This window comes from Takifugu flavidus, chromosome 17 (assembly GCF_003711565.1).
Source record: "Takifugu flavidus isolate HTHZ2018 chromosome 17, ASM371156v2, whole genome shotgun sequence".
In the NCBI taxonomy this organism is placed as follows: Eukaryota; Metazoa; Chordata; class Actinopteri; order Tetraodontiformes; family Tetraodontidae; genus Takifugu; species Takifugu flavidus.
The window spans coordinates 12,331,846-12,353,541 of NC_079536.1; the positions used below are offsets into that span (position 1 = coordinate 12,331,846).

The following is a 21,696-nucleotide window of genomic DNA, read 5'->3' on the forward strand; positions in this document are numbered from 1 at the left end:
TGCGTGTGCGTGCGTTGCGCGTGTGTGTGCATGTGTGTGGTGTGTGCATGTGTGTGTGTGTGTTCTTTAGGGAAACGGCATGGATCCAGGTGTCCCTGCGCCTGTTGGACCACCAGGGCAAAAGGTGAGATCATCTCAGATGGATAGATAGGTGGGTGAATGGATGGACGGATGGACGGACAGGGTGTCCCAACAGCTGACCCAAGCTGTCCCCCGTCCACCCACTACTAACAGGACAGTCAGACTGGTCCAGAGACACCTTTCTGTCCCCGTCCACCCACTACTAACAGGACAGTCGGACTGGTCCAGAGACACCTTTCTGTCCCCCGTCCACCCCTACTAACAGGACAGTCAGACTGGTCAGAGACACCTTTCTGTCCCCCGTCCACCCACTACTAACAGGACAGTCAGACTGGTCCAGAGACACCTTTCTGTCCCCGTCCACCCACTACTAACAGGACAGTCAGACTGGTCCAGAGACACCTTTCTGTCCCCCGTCCACCCACTACTAACAGGACAGTCAGACTGGTCCAGAGACACCTTTCTGTCCCCCGTCCACCACTACTAACAGGACAGTCAGACTGGTCCAGAGACACCTTTCTGTCCCCCGTCCACCTACTACTAACAGGACAGTCAGACTGGTCCAGAGACACCTTTCTGTCCCCGTCCACCCACTACTAACAGGACAGTCGGACTGGTCCAGAGACACCTTTCTGTCCCCGTCCACCCACTACTAACAGGACAGTCGGACTGGTCCAGAGACACCTTTCTGTCCCCCGTCCACCCACTACTAACAGGACAGTCGGACTGGTCCAGAGACACCTTTCTGTCCCCCGTCCACCCACTACTAACAGGACAATCAGACTGGTCCAGAGACACCTTTCTGTCCCCCGTCCACCCACTACTAACAGGACAGTCAGACTGGTCCAGAGACACCTTTCTGTCCCCCGTCCACCCACTACTAACAGGACAGTCGGACTGGTCCAGAGACACCTTTCTGTCCCCCGTCCACCCACTACTAACAGGACAGTCAGACTGGTCCAGAGACACCTTTCTGTCCCCGTCCACCCACTACTAACAGGACAGTCGGACTGGTCCAGAGACACCTTTCTGTCCCCCGTCCACCTACTACTAACAGGACAATCAGACTGGTCCAGAGACACCTTTCTGTCCCCGTCCACCCACTACTAACAGGACAGTCAGACTTCCTTTGTTAAACCTCTCCAAACCAGGTTTAAAGGTCACAGATGGACGCGCCGGTCCAACAACCAACGTCCACATTTGACAAACAATCAGCTTCATTATCCTAGAAATGTCTCTTTAACGGTGACGTGAGGACGGGCCCCTCGCCCCCCCCGTCCAGATAGTCTGGATGACTTTGTCCTCTCCCTGCCTTCACCCTCATGCTGCTCCCTCATTTCCTTCCACTCAAGGCCACATAAGAATCCTCCTGGTGGCAGGCGGCTGGATGAGGGGGGGCAGGGCTGATTCCCTGGATGAGGGGGGGCAGGGCTGATTCCCTGGATGGGGGGGGGCAGGGCTGATTCCCTGGATGGGGGGGGCAGGACTGAGTCCCTGGATGGGGGGGGGCAGGGCTGATTCCCTGGATGAGGGGGGGCAGGGCTGATTCCCTGGATGGGGGGGGGCAGGGCTGATTCCCCAGAGGGATCAGGCTCCGATCAGGATGGCAGCATTTGCCTATGCTCTCCTCAGGACCGACCTGCCTCTGGTTCCTCTCATCCTGCCTCTGGTTCCTCTGGTTGCTGCCTCTGGTTCCTCTCATCCTGCCTCTGGTTCCTGCCTCTGGTTCCTCTCATCCTGCCTCTGGTTCCTCTCATCCTGCCTCTGGTTCCTGCCTCTGGTTCCTCTCATCCTGCCTCTGGTTCCTCTCATCCTGCCTCTGGTTCCTCTCATCCTGCCTCTGGTTCCTCTCATCCTGCCTCTGGTTCCTGCCTCTGGTTCCTCTCATCCTGCCTCTGGTTCCTCTCATCCTGCCTCTGGTTCCTCTCATCCTGCCTCTGGTCCCTCTCATCCTGACACTTGTTATTTCCTCCAGTTTGGATGCTGCTCTTTTTTAAATGCCAGCGTTTGGACCATTAAATGTCAGCCGCTGTGGTTTCTGCTTCATTAGCGCTCTTGCTTTGCAGATGTTCTCCTTTGAGAAAGAAAGAAATTAACATCTGGAAACTGCAGTTTGATGAGCAGACCTGTTTCCCGGTGGGAGGTTTTGCTAACTTTAAATGAGTTTTTGGTTCCTTACTTACGTTCTGCACCTTCTCTGGGACCTTCTGGGTGCTCAGGAGGTTCCTTCTGGGTTCCTCTGTTCCCCCCTGTAACTGTCCCAGTTTACGGGTTCAGGGACGTTTGTGAGGAATGTTTGTCATGTCCCCTCATCACCTGGTCGCTACGCTAACATCAGTAGCTTTCCCCTTTTCCAGGGTGTGAAGGGAGAACCTGGCTCTCCGGGTGTGACAGGGCTGCCAGGGTTCAAAGGTCACAAGGTGAGGACCCAAATAGAGTTCTGCTTGATTTCACGTGCACACCTGTCAACGCTCTGCTAATGCTAATGCTACCGGAAGGTTCTGCGTCCTGGAGACCCGAGAGTCAGAACTGTTCTGCTGTCTTTTAGGGGGAAACCGGAGGCGCTGGCCCCGAAGGATCCAAGGTTCTCTGCTCGACCCCTGACAACACACACACACACACACACACCACACACACACACAACACACACACACACACACACACACACACACACACACACACACACACACACACACATAAACCTGCTGACAGGTGAAGAAGGTGAGCTTCTTCCCAGCAGCACCAGCACCAGTGAACACCAGTGAACTGGTCCCAGTAGCGGTTCCACCCCAGCAGAACTGTGTGTGGCACTATTCATGCTTAATAACACATTCATGCTTAATAACACATTCATGCTTAATAACACATTCATGCTTAATAACACGCCGGCTCTGGCTAACGGCAGCTCCTGCTGCAGAGCAGGAAGCAGGATTCACTCGTCCACGCCACCGTCGGCTTCTGGTGTGTGTGGGGGCGGTGACGCCGGCCTCGTTACCGCCGTGCACGGCTGATGATGGCACGAACACGCCGTGCGCGGCAGGAGTGACCAATCCCAGCGTGCTGTGAATAGCTTGTTTTCTGCCACGTGCACTCACAGAACACCGCCCAGAGCAGCAGAACGTCTGCAGCTGCAGCCGCAGATAGAAGTCAGGTTTGTTAAAGGTCACCCCCCCCCCCCCCCCACCCCACCCCACCCTCCCCCCACACTGCCCGGGTTTCTCTTATTGGCTGCTGGTGGTAATCGTGACCTTTTCTCCACTTAGACTCGCTCGCCAAATGAAGACATGGACCAGCACACAGTGATACGGGCCTAGATCAACACGCTCACTTTCAATCTCACCTTTGCACACATGGAGTCACAATAGCACTTATGTAAACACACTCTCACACCTGCAGGAAATCATGATGTCTGTGTGTGTGCAGGGGGAGCCAGGCACGGACGGAGAGCCAGGCCATCCAGGCGTGATGGTGAGTGGAAAATCCCTCAGAGCGCCACTGGGTGGCAGCAGAGCAGAGTCTTAGTGACGCGCGTCCTGTCGTGCGCTTCCTGCAAACAGTTGCTTCTTTAGGCCAAAGCCTGTCGTCCTAAAACCCTCAGTGTTCCAGCTAATGACAGGAAAAGGGGAATTGTGTTGCCGTGGCGATGGAGGAATCGGTGAGTGGGGATCAGATCCAGCTGCAGAGATCAGCTGGATTCTGAATAAGATCCAGTCATGGAGGTGAAACGCAGATCTGCATAATCGATTTGGGGCTGTGAGATGAGGCTCCCATCAATATTTGCTAATGAACAGATACAAGAGTGTGAACATCTGGGAACATCTGGGACATCCAGCTGGAGCCCTCAGCTTTGTAGCCACACTTGAACAGCAAATGGGCAGCGTTTAAAATCCACCGTTCTGCATCGATTCTGGACCAATCGATCTTCACAGCCCAGGATGGGCTCCTGTGTGTGTGTGTGTGTGTGTGTGTGGGGTGTGTGGGGTGTGTGTGGGGGTGGTGTGTGTGTGTGTGTGTGTGTGTGTGTGGTGTGTGGGGTGTGTGTGTGGTGTGGGTGTGTGGGTGTGTGTGTGGGTGTGTGTGTGTGTGTGTGTGTGTGTGTGTGGGTGTGGTGTGTGTGTGTTGTGTGGGGTGTGTGTGGTGTGGGTGTGTGGGTGTGTGTGTGTGTGTGTGGTGTGGGTGTGTGTGGGTGTGTGGGTGTGGTGTGGGTGGGTGTGTGGTGGGGGTGTGTGTGTGGTGTGTGGGTGGGTGTGTGTGGGTGTGGTGTGGGTGTGTGTGTGTGTGTGGGGGTGTGGGGGTGTGTGTGTTGTGTGTGTGTGGGTGGGTGTGTGTGGGTGTGTGTGTGGGTGTGGGGGTGTGTGTGTGGGTGTGTGGGGTGTGTGGGTGTGTGTGTGTGTGGTGTGTGTGGGTTGGTGTGTGGGGTGTGTGTGGTGGGGTGTGGGGTGTGTGTGTGTGTGTGTGTGTGGGGTGTGTGTGGGTGGTGGGTGTGTGTGTGTGTGTGTTGTGTGTGTGTGTGTGTGTGTGTGTGTGTGTTGTGTGGGGGTTTGTGTGGGGTGTGTGGGGTGTGTGTGTGGGTGGGTTGTGTGTGGGTGTGTGTGGGTGGTGTGTGGGTGTTGTGTGTGGGTGTGTGGGTGTGTGGTGGGTGTGTGTGTGTGTGTGGGTGTGTGGGTGTGTGTGTTGGTGTGTTGTGTGTTGTGTTGTGTGTGTGGGTGTGTGTGGTGGGTGTGTGGGTGTGTGGTGTGTGGGTGTGTGGGTGTGTGTGTGTGTTGTGTGTGGTGTGTGTGTTGGGGTGTGGTGGGTGTGTGGGTGGGTGTGTGGGTGTGTGTGTGTGTGTGGTGTGTGGTGGGTGTGTGGGTGGGTGGGTGTGTTGTGGGTGTGTGTGTGTGTGGTGTGTGTGGGTGTGTGTTGGTGTGTTGTGTGTGTTGTGTGGGGTGTGTGTGTGGGTGTGTGGGTGTGTGTGTGGGTGTGTGGGTGTGTGTTGTGTGTGTGTGTGGGTGTGTGTTGGTTGTGTGGGGTGTGTGTGGTGTGTGTGGGTGTTGTGTGTGTGTGTGTGTGTGTTGGGTGTGTGTGTGGGTGGGTGGGTGTGTGTGGTGTGTGGTGTGTGGTGTGTGTGTGTGTGTTGTGTGGGGTGTGTGTGTGGGTGTGTGGGGTGTGTGTGTGGTGTTGTGTGGGTTGTGTGTGTGGGTGGGTGGGTGTGTGTGGGTGTGGGTGTGTGGGTGGGTGTGTGTGTGGGTGTTGTGGGTGTGTGTGGGTGTGTGGGTGTGTGTGGGTGGGTGGGTGTGGTGTGGGTGGGTGTGTGTGGGTGTGTGTTGTGTGTGTGTGTGGGTGTGTGGGGTGTGTGTGGGTGGGTGGGTGGTGTGTGTGTGGGTGGTGTGTGTGGTGTGTGTGGTGGGTGTGTGTGTGTGTGTGTGGGTGTGTGTGGGTGTGGGTGTGGGTGTGTGGGTGTGGTGTGTGGGTGTTGTGTGGGGTGTGTGTGTGTGTGGTGTGTGTGGGTGTGTGTGTGGTTGTGTGTGGGTGTGTGTGTTGTGGGTGGGTGGGTGTGTGTGTGTGTGTGTGTGGTGTGTGGGGTGTGTGTGGGTGGGTGGGTGTGTGTGGGTGGTGGGGGTGTGTGTGTGTGTGTGTGGGGTGTGTGTGTGGGTGTGTGTGGGTGTGTGGTGTGTGTGTGGGTGTGGGTGTGTGTGTGGTGGGTGGGTGTGTGTGGGTGTGTGTTGTGTGTGTGTGGGTGGTGGGTGTGTGGGTGGTGTGGGTGTGTGTGGGTGTGTGTGTGTGTGTGTGTGTGTGTGGGTGTTGTGTGTGTGTGTGTTGTGTGTGGGTGTGTGTGTGGGTGTGTGTGTGTGGGTGTGGGTGTGTGGGGTGTGTGGGGGGTGTTGTGTGTGTGGGTGTGTGTGGTGGTGTGTGTGTGGTGTGTGTTGTGGGGGGGGGGGTGTGTGTGTGGGTGGTGGTGTTGTGTGTGTGTGTGTGTGTGTGGGGGGGGGGGGGGGGGTGTTGCTGCAGTGATGAAATCAACGCAGCTTTCATGTGACGCACTCTCAAGGCTAAAAGCGTCAGTGCTGAATCACAGCGGCTGAAAGGAGCCTGACATGTTTCTCTCTGCACACACTTCCTGCTTCCTGCTGCGGCTTCAGGAACCTTTTCTCCTCTCTCTGCCTCCACCTCTTATTCCTCCTCTTTCACCGGACCTTCTGCAGCTTCAGGAACCTTTTCTCCTCTCTGCCTCCACCTCTTATTCCCCCTCTTCATCAGACCTTCTGCGGCTTCAGGAACCTTTTCTCCTCTCTGCCTCCACCTCTTATTCCTCCTCTTTCACCGGACCTTCTGCAGCTTCAGGAACCTTTTCTCCTCTCTGCCTCCACCTCTTATTCCTCCTCTTCACCGGACCTTCTGCGGCTTCAGGAACCTTTTCTCCTCTCTGCCTCCACCTCTTATTCCCCCTCTTTCATCAGACCTTCTGCGGCTTCAGGAACCTTTTCTCCTCTCTGCCTCCACCTCTTATTCCTCCTCTTTCACCGGACCTTCTGCAGCTTCAGGAACCTTTTCTCCTCTCTGCCTCCACCTCTTATTCCTCCTCTTTCATCAGACCTTCTGCAGCTTCAGGAACCTTTTCTCCTCTCAGCCTCCACCTCTTATATCCCCTCTTTCACCGGACCTTCTGCAGCTTCAGGAACCTTTTCTCCTCTCAGCCTCCACCTCTTATTCCCCCTCTTTCACTGGACCTTCTGCAGCTTCAGGAACCTTTTCTCCTCTCTGCCTCCACCTCTTATTCCCCCTCTTTCACCGGACCTTCTGCAGCTTCAGGAACCTTTTCTCCTCTCTGCCTCCACCTCTTATTCCCCCTCTTTTAGACGTTGTTCTCCTGAGCCGTTGTGGAGGCAGAAGATCCGATGCTGCGTGTGTTCCTCATATAAACTGGCGCAGCAGAACGTCTGACTTCATCAGCAGGACAGCAGCAGCATTTAAAGTTGAAGCAGCGCCGGCAGATATCTGAAAACTGCTGCTACCTTCTAATGTTGCTGCTCACAGAGCTGCACACAAGCATCAGAGCAGAGCAGGACAGAGCAGAGCAGAGCAGAGCAGGACAGAGCAGAGCAGAGCAGGACAGGACAGAGCAGAGCAGGACAGAGCAGAGCAGAGCAGGACAGGACAGAGCAGGACAGGACAGAGCAGGACAGAGCAGGACAGGACAGAGCAGAGCAGGACAGAGCAGAGCAGGACAGAGCAGAGCAGGACAGAGCAGAGCAGAGCAGGACAGAGCAGGATAGAACAGAGCAGAGCAGGTCAGAGCAGAGCAGGTCAGAGCAGAGCAGGACAGAGCAGGACAGGACAGAGCAGAGCAGAGCGGGACAGAGCAGAGCAGAGCAGGACAGGACAGAGCAGAGCAGGACGGACAGAGCAGAGCAGAGCGGGACAGAGCAGAGCAGAGCAGGACAGAGCAGAGCAGGACAGGACAGGGCAGAGCAGGACAGGACAGAGCAGGACAGAGCAGAGCAGGACAGGGCAGAGCAGAACAGAGCAGAGCAGAGCAGGTCAGAGCAGAGCAGGACAGGACAGAGCAGAGCAGAGCAGAGCAGAGCAGAAGCAGAGCAGAGCAGAGCGGGACAGAGCAGAGCAGAGCAGGACAGAGCAGAGCAGGACAGGACAGGGCAGAGCAGGACAGGACAGAGCAGGACAGAGCAGAGCAGGACAGGGCAGAGCAGAGCAGAGCAGAACAGAGCAGAGCAGAGCAGGTCAGAGCAGAGCAGGACAGGACAGAGCAGAGCAGAGCAGAGCAGAGCAGAGCAGAGCAGAGCAGAGCAGGACAGGACAGGACAGGACAGGACAGGACAGGACAGAGCAGGACAGAGCAGAGCAGAGCAGAGCAGAGCAGGACAGGACAGGGCAGAGCAGAGCAGAGCAGAGCAGGACAGAGCAGAGCAGGACAGGACAGGGCAGAGCAGGACAGGGCAGAGCAGAGCAGAGCAGAGCAGAACAGAGCAGAGCAGAGCAGAGCAGAGCAGAACAGAGCAGAACAGAGCAGAGCAGAGCAGAGCAGAGCAGAGCAGAGCAGAGCAGGAACTTCCACATCAGTACTGCAGAAACATGAACTCTGATGGTCCGACCTCAACGTGTATGTTCCTAACTCTCCCCCCTTCTTCCCCCCCCCTCTTCCATCGCCCCCCCCCCCCCCTTCCTCCAACAGGGTGAAGCGGGACCCAAGGGAAGGAAAGGAGAGGTGTGTGTCTCTGCACTGTTAGATATAGTCCATCCTTTGTCCTGCTCTGCAGTCAGGACCTCGACAGAAGACGAACAGAGCGATACCCCAGAGCAGCCCTCCATCTGCCCCCCCGGGGCAGAAATATACATCACAAAAGCAGCCCCCCCTAAAGGAACACTCATCTGAAATATCAAACACTTGTGCTGCTAAGAGAATCACAGTTTACTCACACACACACAGTTTACTCACACACACACAGTTTACTCACACACACACACAGTTTACTCACACACACACAGTTTACACACACACACACACAGTTTACTCACACACACACAGTTTACTCACACACACACACACACACACACACACACACACAACACACACACACACACACACACACACACACACACGAGTCCAGCCTGAATTTTCTCCTTTTCATCCATTGATGCTGTGAAGTTCCTGGTTTCATTTCTGTCCCTTGTGCTTCCTCAGAAAGGAGAGACGGGCGACGCCGGCCCCAGAGGGACAGAAGGCAGGAAGGGGGGCGTGGGACACATGGGTTCTGTGGGTCCTCGGGGGTTTCCTGGGCAGGATGGACTGCCAGGACATCCAGGAGCCCCGGGACACCCTGGGAAACCTGTAAGTGAGCACCTGCAGCGAGCAGATTCTATTGAAGCAGAAGCAGATGTGCAGCTGCAGATGTGGAGTCTGCGGAGGCTTCCAGAGGTCGCCCAAGACCAACGGTGTCTTCTGGTTTTCAGGGGAGGAGTCCGTCGGACCAGGAGCTTCTGAAGCTCTGCACCAACGCCCTGCGTAGTGAGTGACAGGGGCCACCAGGCTCAGCCCCTCTGGGGCAGCTGGCTCCAGCTCACCATTCACCAGCTCACCATTCACCAGCTCACTATTCACCATTCACCAGCTCACTATTCACCAGCTCACCATTCACCAGCTCACCAGCTCACTATTCACCAGCTCACCATTCACCATTCACCAGCTCACCATTCACCAGCTCACCATTCACCACTCACCAGCTCACTATTCACCAGCTCACCATTCACCATTCACCAGCTCACCATTCACCATTCACCATTCACCAGCTCACTATTCACCATTCACCAGCTCACTATTCACCAGCTCACCATTCACCAGCTCACCAGCTCACCAGTTCACCATTCACCAGCTCACCATTCACCAGCTCACCATTCACCATTCACCAGCTCACCATTCACCAGCTCACCATTCATCATTCACCAGCTCACTATTCACCAGCTCACCATTCACCATTCACCAGCTCACCATTCACCAGCTCACCATTCACCATTTCACCATTCACCAGCTCACCAGCTCACCATTCACCAGCTCACCATTCACCAGCTCACCAGTTCATCATTCACCAGCTCACCATTCACCAGCTCACCATTCACCAGCTCACCATTCATCATTCACCAGCTCACCGTTCACCAGCTCACCATTCACCAGCTCACCAGCTCACCAGTTCACCATTCACCAGCTCACCAGCTCACCATTCACCATTCACCATTCACCATTCACCAGCTCACCAGTTCACCAGCTCACCATTCACCAGCTCACCAGTTCATCATTCACCAGCTCACCAGTTCACATTCACCAGCTCACCAGCTCACCATTCACCAGCTCACCATTCACCATTCACCAGTTCATCATTCACCAGCTCACCAGCTCACCATTCACCATTCACCAGCTCACCATTCACCAACTCACCAGCTCACCATTCACCAGCTCACCAGTTCATCATTCACCAGCTCACCAGCTCACCATTCACCAGCTCACCATTCACCAGCTCACCAGCTCACCATTCACCAGCTCACCATTCACCAACTCACCAGCTCACCATTCACCAGCTCACCAGTTCATCATTCACCAGCTCACCATTCACCAGCTCACTATTCACCAGCTCACCATTCACCAGCTCACCAGTTCACCAGCTCACCAGTTCATCATTCACCAGCTCACCATTCACCAGCTCACTATTCACCAGCTCACCATTCACCAGCTCACCAGTTCACCATTCACCAGTTCACTATTCACCAGTTCATCATTCACCAGTTCACATTCACCAGTTCATCATTCACCAGTTCACCAGCTCACCAGTTCACCATTCACAGCTCACCATTCACAGCTCACCATTCACCATTCACCAGTTCACCACTCACCATTCACCAGTTCACACCATTCACCAGCTCACCAGTTCATCATTCACCAGCTCACCAGCTCACCATTCACCAGCTCACCATTCACCACCATTCACCAGCTCACCGTTCACCAGCTCACCAGTTCACCACTCACCATTCACCAACTCACCACTCACCATTCACCAGCTCACCAGTTCATCATTCACCAGCTCACCATTCACCAGTTCACTATTCACCAGTTCATCATTCACCAGTTCATCATTCACCAGTTCACCACCACTCACCATTCACCAGTTCATCATTCACCAGCTCACCATTCACCAGTTCAGTTCACCATTCACCAGTTCACACTGATCACTAGAAACAGACTCTTTGTTGCAGCTGTTATAATTCAGTCCAATAGTTCTTAGAATCAGAGTGAACACGATCAGTTCATTCAGCCCCTCCCCCTCCTCCCCCTTCCTCCTCCTCCTCCTCCCCCTCCTCCTCCCCCCCCTCCCCATCCCCTCCCACTTCCTCCCCTCCTCCTCCCCCCTCCCTCCTCCCTCCTCCCCTCCCTTCCCCCCGCCCCCCTCCCCCCCCCCCCTCCCCCCACCCACGGACGTCCGTCAGGCAAGGGCTCCCCCCCCCCTCCTCATCCCCCCCCATCCCCTCCCACTTCCTCCCCCTCCCACGTCCTCCCCTCCTCCTCCTCCCCCTCCTAACTCTACCACTCCCCCCCCCCCTCCTCCCCCCTCCCCTCCTACTCCCCTCCCTCCCTTTTCCTTGCAGATCACCTTCCAGCACTACTACAGTCTCTCAGCCCCCCAGCCCGATGTGAACGTTGTCAGAGCATAAAAGGACCACCAGGACAGCCAGGAGCCCCAGGTCCCAAAGGCTCCATGGGCATCCCAGGCTACCCTGGGGGGAGCGGCGCCCCTGGTTACCCGGGACCCCCTGGAGTGCAGGGTCCAGCAGGCCTCAAAGGTATGAGCTGAAGCCTGAAGGACAGGATTATGTTGTTTGCATCCAGCCTACATAATAGAAGGTGACAGGATATCTTTCAATCAGCCTGTAAATCCTGAGACAAACAAGACGATAAATAACAACAAAGAGCAACCGGGGAAATTTACTGTTGCTTTCAACAGTGATTAAAATCAACGAGTAACAAATTGAAGAGGTTGATGTTGAGCGCGTCTCATAAAACTCCAGCATCATTAAAGTCGGCGGAGCACAAAGACGTAACGGTTGATCAGCGCGGCGCAGCAGCACCACGCTCAGCTGTGGACGCTGGTCCTGGTCAGGGAGACGGGACAGGACACAGGCGTCCACCATTGTGGACACCTTTGGTCCCTCGGCTGCAGGGTTCCATGAGGAGAGTCCCCAGAACTAAAGAAGGGGAGCAAACCTAAAGTTCCAGCTGAGTGTTCACTGTGTTATAACACTGTTATAATGGGTCACTGTTGCAGGTGACCTTGGTCCCCGAGGGCTTAAAGGCAGCATCGGGGAAGGTTATCCGGGACCCCCAGGACCTCCCGGACAGCCAGGTTTGTTGCTCCACTCACAATTCTGGTCTTTTAGGCTCTGCTTCCCGGTGTAACAGAACTGCCTCTTTTGTCTCCCGTCTTCCTCAAAGGGGCTTCGGGTCCTCGTGGCTTTGATGGAGTTGGCCGACCTGGCAACCAGGGAATCCCAGGGAAGCCGGGACCGCCAGGAGATCCCGGCCAACGGGGCAACCCGGGACCTCCAGGCGTCTGCGACATGTCCATGTGCTACCAGACGTACGACCTGAGAGAACACTACAGGAAAGGACCCAACATGTGATGGCACAACACCGGGAGCAGAACCGTTGTAGAGACTCCTACACGGCCACCGTGACTCTCGTGTGTGTGGGAGCAGGACCAGGACTGTGGCTCAGAACGCCGGCAGGAAGCTGCAGCTGTTCCGTAACACTTCAAAGTGTCCCGATTGTGACACGGCTGTTGGGTTTTTGTAAACATCAGGAGACGTTTAAGATTCAGGTTTGAAACAGCTACCTCCACTTTGATCCACATGTTGAAGTCGGTGCTAAAAGGCTAGGCTAAGAGTGCTCACGTAAACTCAACTCATAACTTATTTTAGCGGTGACCCGTGGGTCTGTAGTGGTTTTTTTATATACTTTCCAGATTGCAGAAGTTATGTGGTAAATGCTCCTGTGAATCATGGGGCTTCCTTCCTCTTTTGGAGAATTGAATCAAACAGTGGGAAACATGTACGCGTTTGTTTTTAGCACACATCAGGTGCATTAGCAGCAGGTTCGAGCATGAGCCGCCTTGCTCCACCACACCGGCTGCACCGTCTCCTTGTATCCATACGATGAGGCGAGGGAGAGGAGCGGCTGCATGCTAGCTTTCCTTTCCTGTCAGGACACACCTTTTTTTCCCAGAACCAGATGAGGATTCGTCACTTTCTGGTGGTTTTTCTTCTTCTCACCACAGAAAAATGTGCTTGAGTTCAAAAGTCCATCCTGCTACCAGAGCAGATCAACTGTTCCACCTCCGGCTCTTTGTGCTCATCTCTCTTTTGCTGTTTGTTGTGGTTACCAACATCACACAGATTGCCGCACCGCTGATCTCCCATTCCTGGGTTGTCATAAATTCTCATATAATGGCCTTTATTTACCTCACCTGCAGATTTATGTGGGCTTCTATTAATGTGACGTATTGCTGGTTTGTAAATACATCCTGGCTGCTTTATGTAAAAAAGGCTCCTGGATTAATTTGTCGCAGGCACTCTTTACAGACCTAAAATGTCGATTCAATCCATCTTTACAAAGTCATTACTTTTATTTTCCCAGCACATTAGCTGCTTTTACTTTTGATTACCTTTAAATTTCCATCAACCTGGGTTTACCTGCATTTGTAATTTTAATTAAAAGCTCTGAAAGGCTTGTATAGCTGACTTTAATCTGAGATATATCTGCTGGATCGTTTTGAAAGGACCAACAGCTGAGGTAAAGAAAGAGCAAGTAAGAACAGGTGAGGTGAGGAAATCTAAATACGAAGTTACCACAATTAGCACTAAATATTCTTGTTTGTACAACAATATTACCACAAAGTGGCTCCACGTGGATTCTTTATTTTGACCAGGAGGAACCCTGAAGGGTAAATGTTGTAGGAAGGAATTCAAATTCAGCTCATTTAAATTCAAGATTCAAGATTCAAGAGTACTTTATTGATCCCTTTAGGGGGTGTCCATCAGGGAAATTAGCATCTCCAAAGAAACGTACAGCACTGTACAAAATTTCCCACCACCATTACACGCCATTAAACCTATTAAAGATAATAAAAATAGAATAAAATAAGAAATAAAATAGAATAAATTAAAAATAGAATATGAATATAAATATAAAACTATAAAAATGTTCCGGTCCTTCTGTTGGCCCTCCTCCCCCCCAGTGAGGAGTTGAACAGCCTGATGGCTCGGGGGATGAATGAGTTCCCCAGTCTGTTGGTCCTGAACTTGGGGAGGCGCAAATTATAGTGTAAGCCAACGATTGAAGCCACCGAGGAGCTGATGCCAACCCCCACACCCCCTTACCAGGGCTCAATCAACACTGGTCTGGTCCCCAAAAGCAGCACCAGGTTCTGACTTCATGAAGGCCCAGATGACAGCGAGAGCTCAGCGCCAACGGGAGCAGTTGGTCTGGTCAGCTGCATAATGGAAAGACTTAAACCCCCAGGAAAGAAGAGAACCTCCCAAATGCAGATTGGTTTACACCTTTGTGTCGAGGCAGTTCTGGTAACTAGCAGGACGTTTGGGGCCCCTGGGCCTGTGGGGGCTCTCCCCGGGTTCCTGGGCGTTCTCCCACCGTTCAAAGAAACAACTGACCCGAGGTGTGAACCCGAGTGTGCGTGGTTGTTTGTTCGCCCTGCGTCTTGCCCTGCAACCCTGTTATGGGGAGAGCGGAGGAAGATGGACGCATGCACCAACATGAACTGCACCGACCGAAGCAAAGGTAGGCCACGATCCCTCCTGTGGCACAGCGAACGTGGTCCACAGGGCCGCGCTGCAGCCAAAGGACAGATCAGACACAGAGGTCGGGAGAACGCACCAGCAGCGCCAGCAGCAGAACAATCCGTCAGCCCCCACCAGTAACGAGCTCACGGAGGAAAAGGAGGAGATAAGTGGTCCACCTGTTCCCACTGGGAGACACCTGGACACCTTACCGCAGATGAATTAGTGGCACCGCAGGAAGCAGGAGGACACTACACCTGTTTACAAGTGCAGGAAAAGAGTGTGTGTGTGTGTGTGTGGGGGGGGGGGGGGGGCTCAGTGCCGGCTTATTTGGAGTCCACACGAGTGAGGATTAACCTGCGAAGGATAAAGGCAGGGCAAGAATCCAGCAGGAGAGTTCTCCGTCACACTAACGCTGCAGAAATTACACGTCAGCAGGACGAGCTCACAGCCGCATCCTGACAGGAGAGGATTAAGAACCAACAACCTGCTGGATCAGACAACAACCGCTGGAAAAAGTGTTTTATGACGGCGTTTCACGCTGCTTTAACCACTGCTGCATCTCAGACGTGTCAGAGGAGGCAAATACCTGCCCCAGTATACATGTTTCCTATGAGCAAGGCACCAAGCACACACACACACACACACACACACACACACACACACACACACGAATAAAACCAAGGCTACATGGACAAAAGACATATTTACATCTCATATTTGCTTAATTGGTTGAGTTCATTTATAAGATATTTCTTATTTCCTAACTATTAGTAAAACTAGTGAATAATGCAAATGTTTATTCAGGTTTCAGAAATAATACAATTATAATGACAACAGCAAGTATGGATAATGATGATGATGATGATGATGATGATGATGATGATGATGAGTTTTTCCTTGTATATGGAAGCCTGGAAGGGTCTATCCTCCCACGACACTAATGGATGTTTCATTTTACCCATTTTAAATTGAAAATCGGTGTATCTTACAAATGGCCCCTTGGAGGCAAAAATGAGATCTGAAAGTCAAATGGGAGCGAGAACCATTGAGATCAAAGGAATCAATTTTTGTTCAATATTGTATTACTTTCAAATTGTCCTCACACTTAATTCAAAACCTCCCCGCTTCCCTTCACCGTGTGAAAATGAGCAAATTACGCGAGCAACCACAATTCAATGCGTTCATTAACACCGAGTGCAGCCTTTTCACGGAGTCCTGGCCCAGACGTACCCCCCACACACACCGTCTGAAACCCCTGCAGAGTCCTGCTCATGTCTGCCGTTGGATAATAAAGGTTGTGTTTCCAATAATTAGACCCATTAGGGGTCTAGGCTGATATTGTGTCCTAGACCACAGGGTCCAGAACAGCCTGAGGACCCTCAGAGCCCCTTTGGGCCACCTCAGTTAGGCCTGAATGTGATGTGGATGTCTACAGACCGGGGAGGAGATGAGTCCGGTATTTTTTACACTGACACACATTCTTGTGGTTCCTCCTTCCTCATTTTCGCTGACTTATAACTGAATGATGATGTGAGTCAGTCGGCGCTGACATGAAAATCACCCAGCAGGCAGAAGCCTTTTGGCCAGAGAACCAGGACCTCGTAGCACGTCTGAGTCCTTCTATTGAGCAGGTGAATACCAGCCTTTCAGACTCTGGACTCCACTGTGTTGAGCAGTTTACCCACCATGCCTCCGCTTCTATTTTTGTTCCCTCTTTCAGCTAAAGATGGAAAATGCAACATTCACGTACGACTACTACGACTATAATGACACCGACTCCACCAACTCCACCCCCGTAAGTCCGTGTAGCAGGCAGGACGATAACCTCCTGGGGGCCCGGCTCTCCATCCTCTTCTACTTCATGTTTCTCTTCAGCTTCGGTGGAAATTGGCTGGTTTTGGTCGTCCTCCATCGGTGAGTGTGGGCAGCAACACTGATTCACTAATGCAACCGTGGAATTGTTGTCCTCACTTACAGATACATGTGAGTGTGTGTGTGTGTGAGAGAGAGAGAGAGAGTGCTCGGAGGTTAAGGCCACTGACTGTGAAGTGTTCAGGGGGCTGAATGAGAACAAGCGCTTGCTGAACTGCTCGTACGTGAGTCACCCCAAGATGAAAACTTACATGCAGAGGATGTCAGATCGGTGGGATCTTTGAAACGCAGCTTGCAGCCTGATGTTCCACCGTGTGTTCTGCAACTGCTCCCACAGCTAAATCCTGAAGAGAGGCAACGCCACGGCCACATGGGAGCCCCAATTAGGCCAGCAAGTAATGAGATGGCCTAAGAAATAAGGTTAACATGAGATTGGACGCCTGAAACTTCCGTAGTTTGTTACCGAGAGAGAGTGAAGTACAGTCTGAAGGGAGGAACGTAGTACTACAGTCATTATATTTACAGTCCATCAGCAGTGGTCCTCAGGCCACTTGGCCACCAAGACCAGCATCCAAGGTCAAGGTCACATGGAGGGAGTTGAACCAGCCACCACGACAACTACGTAATGTGGTTGCACAAGTCTGCAGACCTTCCTATGTTGATGTGACTGTTTTCACAACTAAATAGTTCCTAATTTTGCAAAACACTCACTCTGTTCCCTGAAAAGAGGTTGAAACTGTGAAGAATCAGGTTGGTGTTCTTCAGAATAGGATAATGACTCTCGTTGACTTTGGCTGAGAGGTTCCTTGTCCTACGTCGTAGTCCTGCAGGCCGCTGCCAACTCGCCCCCGCAGCCGATTGGCTCCGGCCCGGTCGGAGGGGTTATTACACCGCAGCAGTGTGGCCTGATGGGAAATGTTAGGGCAGCGAAGCAGCTTCTAGTCATTCAACCGTGATTCCTACAGTCGGAAACGCACATTTAAATTTTGTGGTGGATTGGTTAGCACCTCCTGCAGAAGTGTGTACGTGCACAGATGCACATCTGGGCTCCTCAGACGTTTGCTCAGGATCCAGACTTCATGCTTAGTAACCTCAACACAAGCTTTAAAGGCTGGGCTGCAAATGGCCTCATGGCTCACTACACACTCAAAGGTGTGAGTCTGAGCTTCCAAAAGGGGTCACTCCTATTTTCTGAAATTGTCCTGCTGGGATGCCATTTTGGACAAGTGTCCACTCTGTCAAGAGGACGGGTTTAAAATGAAAACATTGTATTTTGGGGACGAAGGCGGCCTGCAGTGTATCGAAGAAGACAAACACTTCCTGGGGGTGTCACAAAGACAGGAGACGGCTGATAAAGCACAGAATGAGTCAAAATGGCTGCAGTGACCCCATGTTCACCTTACAGGACATAATATGACAATCAGGACCAACTGTTCATGCTTCTGGGTTTCTCTAAAGATAAACTAATATTTGGTTACGGTCAGATGGGAAACAGGGTTCCGGTCAATGAAATTCCTGTTCAGGTAAATATGTGTGATTCTTACAAATCAGAAAAAAAGAATGGAGATAAAAAGAAGTTTCTTCTGTCAACAATGACCTGAACAAAAGCAAAAGAAGGTCCTGGTTCTGGAACGACCCGCTTCAGAGACCCCGGATCTGAAGCGCGATCATCTGTGAGGTGGCCTCTGGACAGCTGTGAAGAGGCGATACAACCCAACTGGAGGGTCCCCCACATGAGCCTGGTCCTGCTCAAGGTTTCTTCCTGCCACTGTTGCTTGTTGGGGGTCCGGCTCTGGGATTCTAACAGACGCTGATAACTAAAGACGAACTGAACCGGAGCTGACCTGACCTGACAGACAGCCCATATATGAAAAGGTGTTTCAGCAGAGGCTCAGTTTGAGGGTGTATGCACACAAGCCGCCTTTAAATACATGTTTTTAAAGTTTTGTTTTCATCCACATTAAAAAGGAGGAAAACCTTCTGACATGTTCTCACACGCATTTCAACAGGAAAAGGACACTTTTTCTAATCATTACCTCATCCAGCGTCACATTTAATTAAGAGATTGAGCTAAGTGGCTGAAGGAAATAAAAAAAAAAATCAGACACAATGTTCTGTTTGCATGTTTAGCTGAAGGTCCGAAACCACCTTAGTCTCTCTGCTCAATTTCACCTGTGACAGGTGTTTGTTTTCAGAGCAGAAGCTCCTTCTCAGGTTAACGTGAGCAAACCAATGAGAAACCAACCAACCAAAACACATTTTTACAGTCTGAACTAGAATGATGGGCGAAACATCTGTTGTCTCCAGGTTTGAGAAGATGACCACGGTGACCAACATCCTGCTGCTGAACCTGGTCTTGTCCTCCATGATCTTCATGAGCAGCCTTCCCTTCATGGCCGTCTACATGCAGCTCTCCAACTGGATCTTTGGTGACGTCATGTGCAGGATTGTTGGAGGGATGTACTACCTGGGCATCTACAGCTCCGTCCTCTTCCTGACCCTCCTCACCTTCGACCGGCACCTTGCAGTCGTCTACTCTTTGAGTGTCTCACGAATGAGGAACCTGAGATATGCCGTCATCTCCTGCATGGTGGTGTGGCTGGTCAGCCTTCTGGCATGTGTCAACAAGATGATGCTTCACACCGCATTCCTCCATTCTGCTGAAAAAAGAATGTACTGTGATGAATATCCTCTCAGCTCACCTTACCATTCGCAGCTGATGGCAGCTGGGTTTTACATGCAGCTTTTTCTTTTCTTGCTCGTTCCTCTGGCCATCATCATCTACTGCTACGTTAGGATTGCCATCACCGTCATATCCTCCATGCTGGCCACCAAGTTCAAGATCGTCAGGTTGATATTTTTCATTGTGGTCTTGTTTTTCTTGTGCTGGACTCCCTTTAATATTGTTCTGCTCTTGGATGACACAGACAACTGTGAGGAATCACAAAAACGGGGTTATGTCCTTCAGATCACTCGGAATCTCGCCCACCTTTATTTCTGCATCAGCCCAATCCTTTACACATTTGTTGGACGGAAGTTCCAGAACTACTTTAGACAGATGTTGGTAAAACGGTTCCCGGCACTGGAGAAGCATGTTTCTGTGAGTCACAGTGGAACTAATGGGTCTACCAGAACAACGCGGAATGACCTGTAGGAAGCAAATGCCTGCTGTTATTGATGGTCCAGAAACCCCTGGTTCACCTTCACATCGATCAAACAGCTCCCGCAGGTTGTGCATCAAGCTGCTCACAGAACAGCCCACCTTCAGTGGGCAGCGGAACCCACAGCAAATTACACCGCCTGGAAAATATTCAATTTGTTTTGTTAATGACACAGATTCATTCATTCTAGTTCATTCGGAGTTTTATCTTTAGCTAGCTGTACGTTTGCTATTTTAGTGTCCAGGGTTGAGTCTGGTGCCAGTAAACCCCAGAGGGTAAAGACCAGCCTGGGTTAACAGGTGTTTATTGCCAAAGAAACAAAATAATCTCTGGTCTTTAAGCATGAAGAGATGACGAGGGGGAAATATGTCAGCCTGGAAAAAGATAAAAAAGATTTTATTCCATTAGTCCCCCCCCCAAAAAAACAAAAAACAATCACAGCTCTCCGCAGGTAAAACAGTTGCAAGTAATGTGCAGGTAATCCAAGAACAAGCAGAGAGAAAGCCTGCTCCCACCATACAGGTGTTTAACCATCTGGCAGCAGTGGACGAGCCACCACAATCATGGACCTGGCTGCAGCTGCGCCTCATTACAGCAACTCCAAGCAGCTGTCGCCCCTCTGCACCTTCAACCTGCCAGCAACACCAACGCACCAGGGTTCGGAAGCAGAAGCTCTGAGGGACGTTTCAATTAGAGCCAGCTGAGAGGACTGTTGACCCAGACGCCGATGATGATGGTGATGATGAAGAGGATGATGATTATAATAATGCTGCTGATGAGCATGAAGAGGATGGTGATGATGAAGAGGATGATAAAAAAAGATGGTGGTGATGATTTTGGTGGTGATAATGACAAGGATGATGATAATGATGAAGAGGATGATGCTGGTGGTGATGATGCTACTGCTGATGAAGAAGAGGATGATGAAGATGAGAAGGATGATGGTGTTGATGATGCTACTGCTGACGAAGAAGAGGATGATGAAGATGAGAAGATGATGATGATGATGAAGAAGATGATGCTGGTGGTGATGATGCTACTGCTGACGAAGATGAGAATGATGAAGATGAGAAGGATGAGGATGATGATGAGGATGATGCTGGTGGTGATGAAGAAGAGGATGATGAAGATGAGAAGGATGAGGATGATGATGAGGATGATGCTGGTGGTGATGAAGAAGAGGATGATGAAGATGAGAAGGATGATGATGATGATGGTGGTGATGATGATTTTGGTGGTGATAATGAGAAGGATGATGACGTGATGGTAGTGGTGATTAAAATGATGAAGAGGATGATGGCGATGAGAAAGATGATGGCCATGATGATAATGAGAAGGATGATGATGAGATGTTGGTGGTGATGATGATGATGAAGAAGATGATGCTGGTGGTGATGATGCTACTACTGATGAAGAAGAGGATGATGAAGATGAGAAGGATGATGATGATGATGATGAGGGACCTGTGGATGGTATCTTAGGGCCGTGATGAGCTGAACTCTCATTGTATCCTCATGTTTGCTGCTGTGGAATAAAGAACTTTCATCAAACGTCCAACAGTGAAGGACCTTTTATTTGGCTCTTTTCCTTTGGGAGTTTGTTTCTGGCTCGAATCACCTTGAGTGAAGGTCAAACCTCAATGCAAAGCAAAATAGAACAGAAATGAATGAATAAAAGGTGCAGGTGTGTTTGGCCGCCTTCAAGGCTGGTTGAGGAAAATGACAGAAGACTGAGAAATGAAGCACTAAACAACTGACTCACACTTAGTTTTTAACAAATAAGACCTGCTCTTGGCTGAGCCAGATGAGAGGTTCCGTGTTGCCCCGGACGATCACCTGCTATAACGTCTTGTCTGGTGAGCCTCTTCAGGTAATCACTCAACATGACACCAGCGGACGGCACAGGGAAGCCGCGCGGTGACGTCTTGAACGCCTGTGTGGGTCAGCTGACCTGCATGCATAAACAACAGGCTGCTCGGTGATGAGGTGACCGATACGATCAATGATGGACTCAACGTGCACGCCATCCCCCAGCAGCTCGCTGCCTTTGGAGGTGTCGGCATCCAACCAGATGGTGTCTGACTGCTTCAGTTCTATAAACTACAAACCGATGGACATAAATAACCCCCTCCTGCAGATGAAACCACCCTTTCAAGGCAAATGAGGGATTATTTACAAATGATCCGCTGGAACGTCAACTACAGTTTTTGGAGTGGATTAAAGTGGATATCCTGTAGGTTGGG

At 51.6% G+C, this 21,696-nt stretch overlaps 2 protein-coding genes across 3 annotated transcripts in view; both read left to right on the forward strand.

The window, feature by feature from the left end:
- si:dkey-225n22.4 (collagen alpha-1(XXI) chain) overlaps positions 1-13,355 on the forward strand; it is a 28,046-nt gene extending 14,691 nt beyond the window's left edge. The window contains exons 20-29 of the mRNA XM_057012150.1: positions 71-124; positions 2,439-2,501; positions 2,630-2,665; positions 3,505-3,549; positions 8,255-8,287; positions 8,765-8,911; positions 9,034-9,088; positions 11,215-11,409; positions 11,892-11,969; positions 12,059-13,355. Coding sequence (XP_056868130.1) covers positions 71-124; positions 2,439-2,501; positions 2,630-2,665; positions 3,505-3,549; positions 8,255-8,287; positions 8,765-8,911; positions 9,034-9,088; positions 11,215-11,409; positions 11,892-11,969; positions 12,059-12,246 — 894 coding nt within the window. The 3' untranslated portion in view covers positions 12,247-13,355. The remainder of the gene's footprint in view (positions 1-70; positions 125-2,438; positions 2,502-2,629; positions 2,666-3,504; positions 3,550-8,254; positions 8,288-8,764; positions 8,912-9,033; positions 9,089-11,214; positions 11,410-11,891; positions 11,970-12,058) is intronic.
- A 2,575-nt stretch (positions 13,356-15,930) lies between these two features.
- LOC130513472 (C-C chemokine receptor type 3-like) lies at positions 15,931-21,004 on the forward strand. Of its 2 annotated transcripts, XR_008946737.1 has the most exons (4): positions 15,931-16,052; positions 16,142-16,335; positions 18,601-20,398; positions 20,470-21,004. XR_008946737.1 is itself a non-coding variant. In XM_057012250.1 (3 exons), exons 1-3 carry the CDS (start codon positions 15,972-15,974, stop codon positions 19,445-19,447), a joined length of 1,122 nt encoding a protein of 373 aa, XP_056868230.1. In that variant the 5' UTR covers positions 15,931-15,971; the 3' UTR covers positions 19,448-20,455. The 2 variants fall into 2 exon arrangements, 1 of the variants encoding a protein (XP_056868230.1); XM_057012250.1 differs by lacking the exon at positions 20,470-21,004 and having other exon boundaries at positions 18,601-20,455.
- The last annotated feature ends 692 nt before the right edge of the window (positions 21,005-21,696 follow it).

Coding starts and splice junctions, on each gene's coding strand:
- LOC130513472 (XM_057012250.1), top strand. CDS start 15,972: ATGAAAATCACCCAGCAGGCAGAAGCCTTTTGGCCAGAGAACCAGGAC. Junction 16,053..16,141: donor TGAGTCCTTCTATTGAGCAG/GTGAATACCAGC, acceptor TCCCTCTTTCAG/CTAAAGATGGAAAATGCAAC. Junction 16,336..18,600: donor GTTTTGGTCGTCCTCCATCG/GTGAGTGTGGGC, acceptor TGTTGTCTCCAG/GTTTGAGAAGATGACCACGG.